General features: G+C 34.9%; 1 protein-coding gene across 1 annotated transcript in view; it reads left to right on the forward strand.

Moving 5' to 3' along the window:
- ALOX5 (arachidonate 5-lipoxygenase) overlaps positions 1 to 17,894 on the forward strand; it is a 160,569-nt gene that overhangs the window by 78,416 nt on the left and 64,259 nt on the right. The window contains exons 4-5 of the mRNA XM_053691881.1: positions 2,850 to 2,972; positions 17,307 to 17,413. Of these exons, the coding sequence (XP_053547856.1) occupies positions 2,850 to 2,972; positions 17,307 to 17,413 (230 nt within the window). The remainder of the gene's footprint in view (positions 1 to 2,849; positions 2,973 to 17,306; positions 17,414 to 17,894) is intronic.

The following is a 17,894-nucleotide window of genomic DNA, read 5'->3' on the forward strand; positions in this document are numbered from 1 at the left end:
CATGTTGTATTATGTGTAACTATACTCTATAGCAGACATGTTTTATTATGTGTAACTATACCCTATAGCAGACATGTTGTATTATGTGTAACTATACTCTATAGCAGACATGTTGTATTATGTGTAACTATACCCTATAGCAGACATGTTGTATTATGTGTAACTATACCCTATAGCAGACATGTTGTATGTGTAACTATACCCTATAGCAGACATGTTGTATTATGTGTAACTATAACCTATAGCAGACATGTTGTATTATGTGTAACTATACCCTATAGCAGACATGTTGTATGTGTAACTATACCCTATAGCAGACATGTTGTATTATGTGTAACTATACCCTATAGCAGACATGTTGTATTATGTGTAACTATACCCTATAGCAGACATGTTGTATTATGTGTAACTATACCCTATAGCAGACATGTTGTATTATGTGTAACTATACCCTATAGCAGACATGTTGTATGTGTAACTATACCCTATAGCAGACATTTTGTATGTGTAACTATACCCTATAGCAGACATGTTATATGTGTAACTATACCCTATAGCAGACATGTTGTATGTGTAACTATACCATATAGCAGACATGTTGTATTATGTGTAACTATACCCTATAGCAGACATGTTGTATTATGTGTAACTATACTCTATAGCAGACATGTTGTATGTGTAACTATACCTTATAGCAGACATGTTGTATTATGTGTAACTATACCCTATAGCAGACATGTTGTATTATGTGTAACTATACCCTATAGCAGACATGTTGTATTATGTGTAACTATACCCTATAGCAGACATGTTGTATTATGTGTAACTATACCCTATAGCAGACATGTTGTATTATGTGTAACTATACCCTATAGCAGACATGTTGTATTATGTGTAACTATACCCTATAGCAGACATGTTGTATGTGTAACTATACCCTATAGCAGACATGTTGTATGTGTAACTATACCCTATAGCAGACATGTTGTATGTGTAACTATACCCTATAGCAGACATGTTGTATGTGTAACTATACCCTATAGCAGACATGTTGTATGTGTAACTATACCCTATAGCAGACATGTTGTATGTGTAACTATACCCTATAGCAGACATGTTGTATTATGTGTAACTATACTCTATAGCAGACATGTTGTATTATGTGTAACTATACCGTATAGCAGACATGTTGTATTATGTGTAACTATACCCTATAGCAGACATGTTGTATGTGTAACTATACCCTATAGCAGACATGTTGTATTATGTGTAACTATACCCTATAGCAGACATGTTGTATGTGTAACTATACCCTATAGCAGACATGTTGTATTATGTGTAACTATACCCTATAGCAGACATGTTGTATGTGTAACTATACCCTATAGCAGACATGTTGTATGTGTTAGTGCTGGGCCTCCCGTCTGACAACAGTTACAAGACAGCCCCCACCCTTATAATAGATGATACTTTATTGTTTTCTCTTTAAAGAAAATTGTAGTTTTCATTTGGGGAATTTAATCGGATCCAGATTTCACACGGATTCTTCTTAACCAAAGGAAAGTGCTTCAGTCGCGCCTCAGTTTGCACTTTGTAACTCCTGATGATTCAGTCTCTGAGTGATTTCAACCTCAGGGCCGTTCTTCCACCTACATCAGCCCTTTGCCTTATTCCACCACAATATGGCAAATTTCATTGTTGCCTCCTAAAAACCATTGATGTTTTGCCAAATTCCGCTGCTAATTGTGGTTTCCATAGGATGGTGCAAAGTCTCACTGCTCCCGCGCCTCTTCTTATATGTTTTAGCGCTCCTCCTGAGGAGGCCGCCTCACACCACTGCCCTATAGAAATCACATGTATACCGTATACAAATATAGTGTTATTTGTATACCCTATAAAAGGTATAGTATCACTTTATAAAGTATACTGTCACTTGGGGACCCTATAGAAAAGTGTCATATGCATACCCTATAGAAAGTATACTGTCACGTGGGTACCCTATGGAAAAGAGTGTCAATTGCACACCCTATAGAATTTATACTGTCACTTAGATACCCTATGAAAAAGAGTGCCATGTGCATACCCTATAGATGGCATACTGTCACTTGGGTACCCTATAGAAAACAGTGTCATGTGCATACCCTGTAGAAAGTATACTGTCACTTGGTACCCTGTAGAAAATAGTGTCATGTGCATACCCTATAGAAAGTGCACTGTCACTTGGGTATGCTGTAGAAAAAAGTGTCATGTGCATACCCTATAGAAAGTATACTGTCACTTGGGTATCCTATAGAAAAATAGTGTCATGTGCATACCTTATAGAAAGTATACTGTCACTTGGGTACCCTATAGACAATAGTGTCATGTGCATGGCCTATAGATAGTATACTGTCACTTCAGTAACCTATAGAATATATAACATCACTTGTATACCTTTTAGAAGTACAGTGTCACCTGTATAACCTATAGAAATGCTCATTATTTACTTACATTTCTTTGTTAGTGGATACAAAGATGATATATTAGTTGCAGCCAGCTGAGACGGACTTCTGTGGGACATTTCTATGTATGTTATACTGTGATGCACTTGTGTTAAATAAGGACTTACTGGTGTAAATGACAGATTTGTGACATTTGGTCAGAATTGTTATATACACGTTTTCCTAAACCTGAAGCCATATTATTGCCGCTGTGATATGGAATTTGCACAACAATCTCAGAATCAACTTGTGAGATATAATGTTAGACCAAACACTACCGTTAGCAAAGAAAGTTTATTTAGCTGGTACATTGTGTCCTAGTCCTGCACCTTGTGATATGCAAATTTTCACTACTGTTTATACCCACAGGTGGAAAGAATGGCACCCTGGTTTTCCACTGAGTATTGATGCCCACTGTCACAGTGACCTGCCGCATGATATACAGTTTGACAGTGAAAAGGGGGTGGATTTTGTCTTAAATTATACCAAAGCGTGAGTAGAAAATCACTATCCCCAAATGGCAGCTGCCATATAATTTAGTATATGATTTCATATAACTTAACTTCTCCAACAACATATTACATCACATTACCCTAAGGTCATACAATTATCCTCTATTTTACTATCACTAACATTTCTATCAAGATAGCGGGTAACACAGTGACCTCTTATATTAATAGAATGAGACCAGAACTCGGCATGACCCAGTGGTAATAAACAATGTACTGTAGACCTTAAATCCCCTTCAAATCTCCTAACCAGCAAACATCTTAATAGCACTAGTTATAACCTCTAACCAGCAAACATCATACTAGCACTAGTTATAACCTCTAACCAGCAAACATCTTACTAGCACTAGTTATAACCTCTAACCAGCAAACATCATACTAGCACTAGTTATATCCTCTAAACAGCAAACATCATACTAGCACTAGTTATATCCTCTAACAAGCAAACATCTTACTAGCACTAGTTATATCATCTAATTAGCAAACATCATACTAGCACTAGTTATATCATCTAGCCAGCAAACACCTTACTAGCACTAGTTATATCTTCTAGCCAGCAAAACTAGCACTAGTTATATCCTCTAACCAGCAAACATCATACTAGCACTAGTTATATCCTATAGCCAGCAAACATCTTACTAGTACTAATTATATTTTTTATATATTTTAACCAGCAATCATCATACTAGCACTAGTTATATCCTTTAACCAGCAAACATCATACTAGCACTAGTTATATCCTTTAACCAGCAAACATCATACTAGCACTAGTTATATCCTATAGCCAACAAACATCTTACTAGTTATATTTTTTTATATCCTTAAACCAGCAAACCTCATACTAGCACTAGTTATATCCTCTAACCAGCAAATATCATACTAGCACTAGTTATATCCTCTAGCCAGCAAGCAACATACTAACACTCGTTATATCCTCTAACCAGCAAATATCATACTAGCACTAGTTATATCCTCTAACCAGCAAATATCATACTAGCACTAGTTATATCCTCTAACCAGCAAATATCATACTAACACTAGTTATATCCTCTAACCAGCAAACATCATATTAACACTAGTTATATCTTCTAGCCATATAAAGTAAGTAGAATAGAACAAAAATAGTGATATGAAATAATCCACCAAACAACTTTGCTAGATCAATAAAACCTCAAAAATTGATAGTATACTAGAAAATAATTAGCGTAGTTGCGCCTATATTGTTAACCTATACTGGGTAGACAAATTAGTCTAAAGATGGATTATTGCAGGACAATTACTTAGGCTGAAAGTAGAATATAATAATACATATACACAATGCTAATAAATATAAAAAACTTTAAATTTAATACAAGTTAGATAATAAATAAAAAATAATTGATAAATGTAACCCTTTATTGAATTCATACACTTTCTCTAATCTGAAAAGACTGGCCAGTCTAAAAAAAACTACTAATACTAAGCTAAAAATAATCAGCACATGATTCCAAATCCTTAGGGCAAAAATAGTGCTCAAAAGAAAAAAACATCACTTTAAAACAATATGTTTAGAATACTTTGCAAATACCGGTAGATGCTAGTGTAGTAATCCTTCCTTAAAGAGTTATTTTTGGGTAAAAGATGTAATCCTGGTCTAGTCACCAGAGTCTTACTGTGTAGTGGTTGCTCCTCCATTCCTATCTGGGTCCATATTGCAGTACCTCCGTTTCAGCGTCTCTCTAGAACGCTCATGGAACTGCACGCTGAATTTCGGGAGGGTCCTACCAGTAAATGGTCCGTCTGGTGTCCCGGGAAACAGCTTCCCCAATCTTGCAGCACAATCTAGTTGTATGGAACCAAAAAATAAACTCTACGCGTTTCAGCTGTCCAGGCAGCCTTTCTCAAGCGATATGATTTGCCTCTTTCGAAGAGCCTCTTATAAACCCTATCAACTAATATTATTGGTTATTTAATCCTAAGGATTGCAATTGCAAAATAAAAAAAAGAGAAACATATATCTCCATATTAAGCTTACATTGTTTAATCGAAAATAAAGGATATAAATATGTTGAATTAAGCAACTCTTCTAAAAATACATAGAACAAAATACTTTAAAACAGTCCCTATGAGACCCATTCATATAAAATACATAATTACAATCAATTGAATAAAATTAGATAAAAAGTAATAATAATAATAAATAGACTACATAGATATCAGAAAAAAGGATGTCATTAAAATTATATTATATTATAGAAAAGTCAAAATCAGTAATTAGAATCTAAAATTCCCAATATTTCATTAATAAACATAAAAATAAAAAAATAAAAATAAAATATTAAAAATATTAAAAAGATAGTCATAATCATATATAGCAAAAAAAAAATCCATATAGCAAAAGTTTCATAAAGTTTATAATACTCATAGACCAAATTAAATTTCAGTACCTATAGATAAATACAATAGATAAAAACAATATATTTCAAATATAATTTTATACTAGAAAAATATATCTATATTCATAATTCATATTATTTATTTATTTTAAGAAAGGTGTCAGATGGAAGTCTATATTTAGACCTTTTGGATGTTTAGTCTCTAGTTCATAAATCCATTTGTACTCTAAGTTTAATAATTCATTTTGTATATCTCCGCCTCTCCAATCAACATTTAATTTATCTATTGCTATATATTTAAAATCTTTTGAATTACAATTATTACAGAGTAAAACATGTTTTGGAACTCTAAATTCCTCTCATCTTTGACAGGATATGCTCCCTAACTCTTTCTCGTACAGGTCTCGTTGATTCTCCTATATATTGTTTCCCACATTTACAATTAATTAAATAAATTATATTTTTATCAGTACTTATCTTATTAGAGTTTTAATTTTGTATTCTTTCCCAGTAATACTTGAAGAAAATTGTAACTTTTTTCTGAATGTCTGCATGCTTTACACGCCAGTTGATTATTATTTAGAGTTAGTTAATGATTTAAACACATTACATAAGAATTTTATCTAGGAGAGTATTACATTTATCCTCACACATAATTATTTTTATTATGATGAATTATTTTATGATCAAATTTGTGGAACGGCCCAGGTTCGCCCCAAGCTATGCAAATCTTTTTATGGGTTTTTGGGAAAGTGACTTCCTTACCAATACAATGGTTGGATCGAACCTGGTCTCTTATAATAGATACATAGATGATATTTTAATTATATGGAGAGGGGATAAGTGTTCATTTGAATCTTTTTTTAATAAAATGAATGATAATGATGTTAATTTAAATTTTACATACAATATTAATAAAGAGAAGATCACATTTTTAGATTTAGAGATTTTTTTTGAGAATAACCAGATCAATACAAAGACACATTTTAAACCTGTAGATAGTAATAATTATATACATGCCGAGAGTTGCCATTTAGATCAATGGAAAAGAAATATACCAAAAGGTCAGTTATTACGCATACGAAAAAATTGTATCAAAGATAAGGATTTTATAGAACAATCAGCTATTTTGAAGAATAAATTTATAGAAAGAGGCTATCAGAGTGAAATGATAGAAAAAGAAATAGATTGGGTAAAACAGAAAAATAGGAATGAAATCTTATATGGGTCAGATAAAAATATAAAAAAGAAAAAAGACCTATCGTACCCCTGATAACTCAGTACAATAAGAATTATAAACAAGTGGAGAAAATTATAAGAAAACACTGGAATATTTTAAAATCGGATGACCAACTAAAAGGAAAAATAGGAGAATCACCAGATATTATCTATAGGAAGGCTAACAATTTAAAGAACAGATTAGCACCCACATACCTTAGGAGACAAAAAAAGAATAATAAAAAGTATGATAAAGATTTATTGGGGGAAGATGTAAAAGGCTTCTTCCCATGCTTGGCGTGTAAAGCATCCAGACATTCAGAAAAAAATTAAAAAATATCTTCAAGTATTACTGGGAAAGAATACAAAATTAAAACTCTAATAAGATGTACTGATAAAAATATAATTTACAGTGGGGCAAAAAAGTATTTAGTCAGCCACCAATTGTGCAAGTTCTCCCACTTAAGAAGATGAGAGAGGCCTGTAATTTTCATCATAGGTATACCTCAACTATGAGAGACAAAATGTGGACACAAATCCAGACAATCACATTGTCTGATTTGGAAAGAATTTATTTGCATATTATGGTGGAAAATAAGTATTTGGTCACCTACAAACAAGCAAGATTTCTGGCTCTCACCGACCTGTATCTTCTTCTTTAAGAGGCTCCTCTGTCCTCCACTCATTACCTGTATTAATGGTACCTGTTTGAACTTGTTATCAGTATAAAAGACACCTGTCCACAACCTCAAACAGTCACACTCCAAACTCCACTATGATGAAGACCAAAGAGCTGTCGAAGGACACCAGAAACAAAATTGTAAACCTGCACCAGGCTGGGAAGACTGAATCTGCAACAGGCAGGCAGCTTGGTGTGAAGAAATCAACTGTGGGAGCAATAATTAGAAAATGGAAGACATACAAGACCACTGATAATCTCCCTCGATCTGAGGCTCCACGCAAGATCTCACCCCGTGGGGTCAAAAATCACAAGAACGGTGAGCAAACATCCCAAAACCACATGGGGGGACCTAGTGAATGACCTTCAGAGAGCTGGGGCCAACGTAACAAAGGCTACCATCAGTAACACACTACGCCGCCAGGGACTCAGATCCTGCAATGCCAGACGTGTCCCCCTGCTTAAGCCAGTACATGTCCGGGCCCATCTGAAGTATGCTAGAGAGCATTTGGATGATCCAGAAGTTGATTGGGAGAATATCATATGGTCAGATGAAACCAAAGTAGAACTGTTTGGTAGAAACACAACTCGTCGTGTTTGGAGGAGAGAGAATACTGAGTTGCAACCAAAGAACACCATACCTACTGTGAAGCATGGGAGTGGCAACATCATGCTTTGAGGCTGTTTCTCTGCAAAGGGAACCGGACGACTGATCCGTGTACATGAAAGAATGAATTGGGCCATGTATCGTGAGATTTTGAGTGCAAACCTCCTTCCATCAGCAAGGGCATTGAAGATGAAACATGGCTGGGTCTTTCAGCATGACAATGATCACAAACACACCGCCCGGGCAATGAAGGAGTGGCTTCGTAAGAAGCATTTCAAGGTCCTGGAGTGGCCTAGCCAGTCTCCATATCTCAACCCCATAGAAAACCTTTGGAGGGAGTTGAAATTCCGTGTTGCCCAGCGACAGCCCCAAAACATCACTACTCTAGAGGAGATCTGCATGCAGGAATGGGCCAACATACCAGCAACAGTGTGTGACAACCTTGTGAAGACTTACAGAAACTGTTTAACCTCTGTCATTGCCAACAAAGGATATATAACAAAGTATTGAGATGAACTTTTGATATTAACCAAATACTTATTTTCCACTATAATTTGCAAATAAATTCTTTCCAAATCAGACAATGTGATTGTCTGTATCTGTTTCCACATTTTGTCTCTCATAGTTGATGTATACCTATGATGAAAATTACAGGCCTCTCTCATCTTCTTAAGTGGGAGAACTTGCACAATTGGTGGCTGACTAAATACTTTTTTGCCCCACTGTATTTAATTAATTGTAAATGTGGGAAACAATATGTAGGAGAATCAACGAGACCTGTACGAGAAAGAGTTAGGGAGCATATCCTGTCAATTGAGAATGCTAAAGATGAGAGGAATTTAGAGTTACTGGTTCCAAAACATTTTTTACTCTGTAATAATTGTAATTTAAAAGATTTTAAATATATAGCAATAGATAAATTAAATGCTGATTGGAGAGGCGGAGATATACAAAATGAATTATTAAAGTTAGTTATTAAAGTTAGTACAAATGGATTTATGAACTAGAGACTAAACATCCAAAAGGTCTAAATATAGACTTCCATCTGACACCTTTCTTAAAATAAATAAATAATATGAATTATGAATATAAATATATTTTTCTAGTATAAAATTATATTTGAAATATATTGTTTTTATCTATTGTTTTTATCTATAGGTACTGACATTTTATTTGGTCTATGAGTATTATAAACTTTATGAAACTTTTGCTATATGGATTTTTTTGCTATATATGATTATGACTATCTTTTTAATATTTTTAATATTTTTTTTTATGTTTATTAATGAAATACTGGGAATTTTAGATTCCAATTACTGATTTTGGCTTTTCTATAATATAATATAATTTTAATTACATCCTTTTTTCTGATATCTATGTAGTCTATTTATTATTATTATTACTTTTTATCTAATTTTATTCAATTGATTGTAATTATGTATTTTATATGAATGGGTCTCGTAGGGACTGTTTTAAAGTATTTTGTTCTATGTATGTTTAGAAGAGTTGCTTAATTCAACATATTTATATCCTTTATTTTCGATTAAACAATGTAAGCTTAATATGGAGATATATGTTTCTCTTTTTTTCTATTTTGCAATTGCAATCCTTAGGATTAAATAACCAATAATATTAGTTGATAGGGTTTATAAGAGGCTCTTCGAAAGAGGCAAATCATATCGCTTGAGAAAGGCTTCCTGGACAGCTGAAACGCATAGCGTTTATTTTTTGGTTCCATACAACTAGATTGTGCTGCAAGATTGGGGAAGCTGTTTCCCAGGACACCAGACGGACCATTTACTGGTAGGACCCTCCTGAAATTCAGCGTGTAGTTCCATGAGCGTTCTAGAGAGACGCTGAAACGAAGGTACTGCAATAAGGACCCAGATAGGAATGGAGGAGCAACCACTACACAGTAAGACTCTGGTGACTAAACCAGGATTACATCTTTTACCCAAAAATAACTCTTTAAGGAAGGATTACTACACTAGCATCTACCGGTATTTGCAAAGTATTCTAAACATATTGTTTTAAAGTGACGTTTTTTTCTTTTGAGCACTATTTTTGCCCTAAGGATTTGGAATCGTTTGCCTCATCGATTTAAGCCTAAAAACATTACTTCACTCGTTAACAACAAATAAACTGTTATTAACTGTTACTACCTTTTTAACACTCCATGCACTTTCTGAAAGGAGTATATTAAACATTGCAAACATTATTTTTTATAAGTTTAATAAGTTCTATGATTAAGTTGAGTATTGGATATTTTATTTGTATACATTGAATGTGCTGATTATTTTTAGCTTAGTATTAGTAGTTCTTTTTAGACTGGCAAATTTTTTCAGATTAGAGAAAGTGTATGAATTCAATAAAGGGTTACATTTATCAATTATTTTTTATTTATTATCTCATTTGTATTAAATTTAAAGTTTTTTATATTTATTAGCATTGTGTATATTTATTATTATATTCTACTTTCAGCCTAAGTAATTGTCCTGCAATAATCCATCTTTAGACTAATATGTCTACCCAGTATAGGTTAACAATATAGGCGCAACTACGCTAATTATTTTCTAAAATCCTGTAGTATATCTTCTAGCCAGCAAACATCATACTAGCACTAGTTATATCCTCTAACCAGCAAACATCATACTAGCACTAGTTATATCCTCTAACCAGCAAACACCATACTAGCACTAGTTATATCCTCTAACCAGCAAACACCATACTAGCACTAGTTATATCCTCTAACCAGCAAACATAATAGTAGCACTAGTTATATCCTCTAACCAGCAAACATCATACTAGCACTAGTTATATCCTCTAACCAGCAAACATCATACTAACACTAGTTATATCCTCTAACCAGCAAACATCATACTAGCACTAGTTATATCTTCTAGCCAGCAAACATAATAGTAGCACTAGTTATATCCTCTAACCAGCAAACATCATACTAGCACTAGTTATATCCTCTAACCAGCAAACATCATACTAACACTAGTTATATCCTCTAACCAGCAAACATCATACTAGCACTAGTTATATCTTCTAGCCAGCAAACATCATACTAGCACTAGTTATATCCTCTAACCAGCAAACATCATACTAACACTAGTTATATCCTCTAACCAGCAAACACCATACTAGCACTAGTTATATCCTCTAACCAGCAAACATCATACTAGCACTAGTTATATCTTCTAGCCAGCAAATATCATACTAACACTAGTTATATCCTCTAACCAGCAAACATCATACTAACACTAGTTATATCCTCTAACCAGCAAATATCATACTAACACTAGTTATATCTTCTAGCCAGCAAACATAATAGTAGCACTAGTTATATCCTCTAACCAGCAAACATCATACTAGCACTAGTTATATCTTCTAGCCAGCAAACATAATAGTAGCACTAGTTATATCCTCTAACCAGCAAACATCATACTAGCACTAGTTATATCGTCTAACCAGCAAACATCATACTAACACTAGTTATATCCTTTAACCAGCAAACATCATACTAGCACTAGTTATATCTTCTAGCCAGCAAACATCATACTAGCACTAGTTATATCCTCTAACCAGCAAACATCATACTAACACTAGTTATATCCTCTAACCAGCAAACACCATACTAGCACTAGTTATATCCTCTAACCAGCAAACATCATACTAGCACTAGTTATATCTTCTAGCCAGCAAATATCATACTAACACTAGTTATATCCTCTAACCAGCAAACATCATACTAACACTAGTTATATCCTCTAACCAGCAAATATCATACTAACACTAGTTATATCCTCTAACCAGCAAACATCATACTAACACTAGTTATATCCTCTAACCAGCAAACACCATACTAGCACTAGTTATATCCTCTAACCAGCAAACATCATACTAGCACTAGTTATATCCTCTAACCAGCAAACACCATACTAGCACTAGTTATATCTTCTAGCCAGCAAACATCATAGTAGCACTAGTTATATCCTCTAACCAGCAAACATCATACTAGCACTAGTTATATCCTCTAACCAGCAAACACCATACTAGCACTAGTTATATCTTCTAGCCAGCAAACATCATACTAGCACTAGTAATATCTTCTAGCCAGCAAACATCATAGTAGCACTAGTTATATCCTCTAACCAGCAAACATCATACAAGCACTAGTTATATCCTCTAACCAGCAAACACCATACTAGCACTAGTTATATCTTCTAGCCAGCAAACATCATACTAGCACTAGTTATATCTTCTAGCCAGCAAACATCATACTAGCACTAGTTATATCCTCTAACCAGCAAACATCATACTAGCACTAGTTATATCTTCTAGCCAGCAAACATCATACTAGCACTAGTTATATCCTCTAACCAGCAAGCATCATACAAGCACTAGTTATATCTTCTAGCCAGCAAAAATCATACTAGCAGTAGCACTAGTTATATCCTCTAACCAGCAAACATCATACTAGCACTAGTTATATCCTCTAACCAGCAAATATCATACTAACACTAGTTATATCCTCTAACCAGCAAACATCATACTAACACTAGTTACATCCTCTAACCAGCAAACACCATACTAGCACTAGTTATATCCTCTAACCAGCAAACATCATACTAGCACTAGTTATATCCTCTAACCAGCAAACACCATACTAGCACTAGTTATATCTTCTAGCCAGCAAACATCATAGTAGCACTAGTTATATCCTCTAACCAGCAAACATCATACTAGCACTAGTTATATCCTCTAACCAGCAAACACCATACTAGCACTAGTTATATCTTCTAGCCAGCAAACATCATACTAGCACTAGTAATATCTTCTAGCCAGCAAACATCATAGTAGCACTAGTTATATCCGCTAACCAGCAAACATCATACTAGCACTAGTTATATCCTCTAACCAGCAAACACCATACTAGCACTAGTTATATCTTCTAGCCAGCAAACATCATACTAGCACTAGTTATATCTTCTAGCCAGCAAACATCATACTAGCACTAGTTATATCCTCTAACCAGCAAACATCATACTAGCACTAGTTATATCTTCTAGCCAGCAAACATCATACTAGCACTAGTTATATCCTCTAACCAGCAAACATCATACAAGCACTAGTTATATCTTCTAGCCAGCAAAAATCATACTAGCAGTAGCACTAGTTATATCCTCTAACCAGCAAACATCATACTAGCACTAGTTATATCTTCTAGCCAGCAAACACCATACTAGCACTAGTTATATCCTCTAAACAGCAAATATCATACTAGCACTAGTTATATCTTCTAGCCAGCAAACACCATACTAGCACTAGTTATATCTTCTAGCCAGCAAATATCATACTAACACTAGTTATATCCTCTAACCAGCAAACATCATACTAGCACTAGTTATATCTTCTAGCCAGCAAACATTATACTAGACTAGTTACATCCTCTAAACAGCAAACATTATACTAGCACTAGTTATATCTTCTAGCCAGCAAACATCATACTACCACTAGTTATATCCTCTAACCAGCAAACACCATACTAGCACTAGTTATATCTTCTAGCCAGCAAACATCATACTAGCACTAGTTATATCTTCTAGCCAGCAAACATCATACTAGCACTAGTTATATCCTCTAAACAGCAAACATCTTACTAGCACTAGTTATATCCTCTAACCAGCAAACATCTTACTAGCACTAGTTATATCCTCTAATCAGCAAACATCTTACTAGCACTAGTTATAACCTCTAACCAGCAAACATCATACTAGCACTAGGTATATCCTCTAACCAGCAAACATTTTACTAGCACTAGTTATATCTTCTAGCCAGCAAGCATCTTACTAGCACTAGTTATAACCTCTAACCAGCAAACATCTTACTAGCACTAGTTATATCCTCTAACCAGCAAACATCTTACTAGCACTAGTTATATCCTCTAACCAGCAAGCATCTTACTAGCACTAGTTATATCCTCTAACCAGCAAACATCTTACTAGCACTAGTTATAACCTCTAGCAAGCAAACATCTTACTATAACTAGTTATAACCTCTAGCGAGCAAACATCATACTAGCACTAGTTATATCCTCTAATCAGCAAACATCTTACTAGCACTAGTTATAACCTCTAATCAGCAAACATCATACTAGCACTAGTTATATCCTCTAACCAGCAAACATCATACTACCACTTGTTATATCCTCTAACCAGCAAACATCTTACTAGCACTAGTTATATCCTCTAACCAGCAAACATCTTACTAGCACTAGTTATAACCTCTAACCAGCAAACATCTTACTAGCACTAGTTATATCCTCTAACCAGCAAACATCTTACTAGCACTAGTTATATCCTCTAACCAGCAAACATCTTACTAGCACTAGTTATAACCTCTAACCAGCAAACATCTTACTAGCACTAGTTATATCCTCTAACCAGCAAGCATCTTACTAGCACTAGTTATATCCTCTAACCAGCAAACATCTTACTAGCACTAGTTATAACCTCTAGCGAGCAAACATCTTACTATAACTAGTTATAACCTCTAGCGAGCAAACATCATACTAGCACTAGTTATATCCTCTAATCAGCAAACATCTTACTAGCACTAGTTATAACCTCTAACCAGCAAACATCATACTAGCACTAGTTATATCCTCTAACCAGCAAACACCATACTAGCACTAGTTATATCTTCTAGCCAGCAAACATCATAGTAGCACTAGTTATATCCTCTAACCAGCAAACATCATACTAGTACTTGTTATATCCTCTAACCAGCAAACATCTTACTAGCACTAGTTATAACCTCTAACCAGCAAACATCTTACTAGCACTAGTTATAACCTCTAACCAGCAAACATCATACTAGCACTAGTTATATCCTCTAACCAGCAAACATCTTACTAGCACTAGTTATATCTTCTAGCCAGCAAGCATCTTACTAGCACTAGTTATAACCTCTAACCAGCAAACATCTTACTAGCACTAGTTATATCCTCTAACCAGCAAACATCTTACTAGCACTAGTTATAACCTCTAGCGAGCAAACATCTTACTATAACTAGTTATAACCTCTAGCGAGCAAACATCATACTAGCACTAGTTATATCCTCTAATCAGCAAACATCTTACTAGCACTAGTTCTATCCTCTAACCAGCAAACATCTTACTAGCACTAGTTCTATCCTCTAACCAGCAAACATCATACTAGCACTTGTTATATCCTCCAACCAGCAAACATCTTACTAGCACTAGTTATAACCTCTAACCAGCAAACATCATACTAGCACTAGTTATATCCTCTAACCAGCAAACATCTTACTAGCACTAGTTATAACCTCTAACCAGCAAAAATCTTACTAGTACTAGTTCTATCCTCTAACCAGCAAACATCTTAATAGCACTAGTTCTATCCTCTAACCAGCAAACACCATACTAGCACTAGCTATATCCTCTAACCAGTAAACATCTTAATAGCACTAGTTCTATCCTCTAACCAGCAAACATCTTAATAGCACTAGTTCTATCCTCTAACCAGCAAACACCATACTAGCACTAGCTATATCCTCTAACCAGTAAACATCTTACTAGCACTAGTTATATCCTCTAACCAGCAAACATCTTAATATCACTAGTTCTATCCTCTAACCAGCAAACATCTTACTAGCACTAGTTATAACCTCTAACCAGCAAACATCTTACTAGCACTAGTTATAACCTCTAACCAGCAAACATCATACTAGCACTAGTTATATCCTCTAACCAGCAAACATCTTACTAGCACTAGTTATATCTTCTAGCCAGCAAGCATCTTACTAGCACTAGTTATAACCTCTAACCAGCAAACATCTTACTAGCACTAGTTATATCCTCTAACCAGCAAACATCTTACTAGCACTAGTTATAACCTCTAGCGAGCAAACATCTTACTATAACTAGTTATAACCTCTAGCGAGCAAACATCATACTAGCACTAGTTATATCCTCTAATCAGCAAACATCTTACTAGCACTAGTTCTATCCTCTAACCAGCAAACATCTTACTAGCACTAGTTCTATCCTCTAACCAGCAAACATCATACTAGCACTTGTTATATCCTCCAACCAGCAAACATCTTACTAGCACTAGTTATAACCTCTAACCAGCAAACATCATACTAGCACTAGTTATATCCTCTAACCAGCAAACATCTTACTAGCACTAGTTATAACCTCTAACCAGCAAAAATCTTACTAGTACTAGTTCTATCCTCTAACCAGCAAACATCTTAATAGCACTAGTTCTATCCTCTAACCAGCAAACACCATACTAGCACTAGCTATATCCTCTAACCAGTAAACATCTTAATAGCACTAGTTCTATCCTCTAACCAGCAAACATCTTAATAGCACTAGTTCTATCCTCTAACCAGCAAACACCATACTAGCACTAGCTATATCCTCTAACCAGTAAACATCTTACTAGCACTAGTTATATCCTCTAACCAGCAAACATCTTAATAGCACTAGTTCTATCCTCTAACCAGCAAAGACCATACTAGCACTAGTTCTATCCTCTAACCAGCAAACACCATACTAGCACTAGTTCTATCCTCTAACCAGCAAACACCATACTAGCACTAGTTCTATCCTCTAACCAGCAAACACCATACTAGCACTAGCTATATCCTCTAACCAGTAAACATCTTACTAGAACTAGCTATATCCTCTAACCAGTAAACATCTTACTAGCACTAGCTATATCCTCTAGCCCAGTGATTTGCAACCTTTTTTTTTGCCGTGGCACACTTTTTCACATTAAAAAATCCTGTGGCACACCACCATCCCAAAGTTTACAAAATCACACATTGTAGCCTAATACAGGATATATATACAGTGTGTGTGTGTGTGTGTATGTATATACACACATATATATATACATATATATATATATATATATATATATATATATATATACACTGTACTGTACTGTCATGCCATGCCTCCTACAAACTATACATGACATATTGACATTCATTCACAAACAATCATAATGATTGTCTGTGAATTAATGTCAATGTCATGGTTGTAAATGATGCCTGATGAGCCGGTTACATACCTCCCAATATTTAAAAATTTGAAAGAGGAACAACCCCGCACTGTTGTCAGTCTGCCGCGGCACACCTGAGGATCTCTCACGGTACACACACTGGTTGAAAAACACTGCTCTAGCCAGCAAATACAATATGTGCCATGGGAGAGCAGTTATATAGAAAATAATGACTTGGGCTTTATTTCACCAACTCTCCTAACTAAACACAGCTATGTTTTCTTACAAAGTGTAATTATGCACTTGTTTTTTTTATATGTAGCTGAACTGATTAGTGATAGAAAATAAAGAAAAATCAAACCTTGCTCTAAAGCTCAAATGAATTCTTTACAGGATGGAGAACCTTTTTGTGAACAGCTTTATGCACATGTTCCAGTCATCTTGGAGCGACTTTGCCGACTTTGAAAAGATATTTGTGAGGATCAGTAATACAATCTCAGGTTGGTCTCAGACTTTATACATCTAAACCTGTAAGTTATACTTTACAATGCCCCCTATACTGGATCTTCTTTTGGTTGGGAAATAATCTGTGTATCTACAAATATGTCACTTTAACTACAAACCTAATGGAGTTTTCAGACCTAATTAGTTGTGTCTGTAAGCTCTGGTCAGATTCCTTTGGAATTGAATAATATTAAATAGTTTGTGTAAATGAAAGACTACTTAGCTGTCATGGGTCGCACCTACAGCACATTGTCACCTGGAAGGAGATGGAGAATTTTTGGCAGTTTCTGGAGTAATAAGGCCATTTTCAAGGTGACACAAAGCTGAAGAATTACCTATTGGAATATTTGTTTCCTGTAGATCAGCAGAAGTGAAACACAGAATTAGTAGAGATTGTTCAGTTTTGGAACTACTTGTGTTGGTGTCTATAGTTCAAAAACTAATTTCCTCTTAGAACATGAGGCCTGCAGCACAGTG

Source organism: Bombina bombina, chromosome 9 (genome assembly GCF_027579735.1).
Source record: "Bombina bombina isolate aBomBom1 chromosome 9, aBomBom1.pri, whole genome shotgun sequence".
Lineage (NCBI taxonomy): Eukaryota > Metazoa > Chordata > Amphibia > Anura > Bombinatoridae > Bombina > Bombina bombina.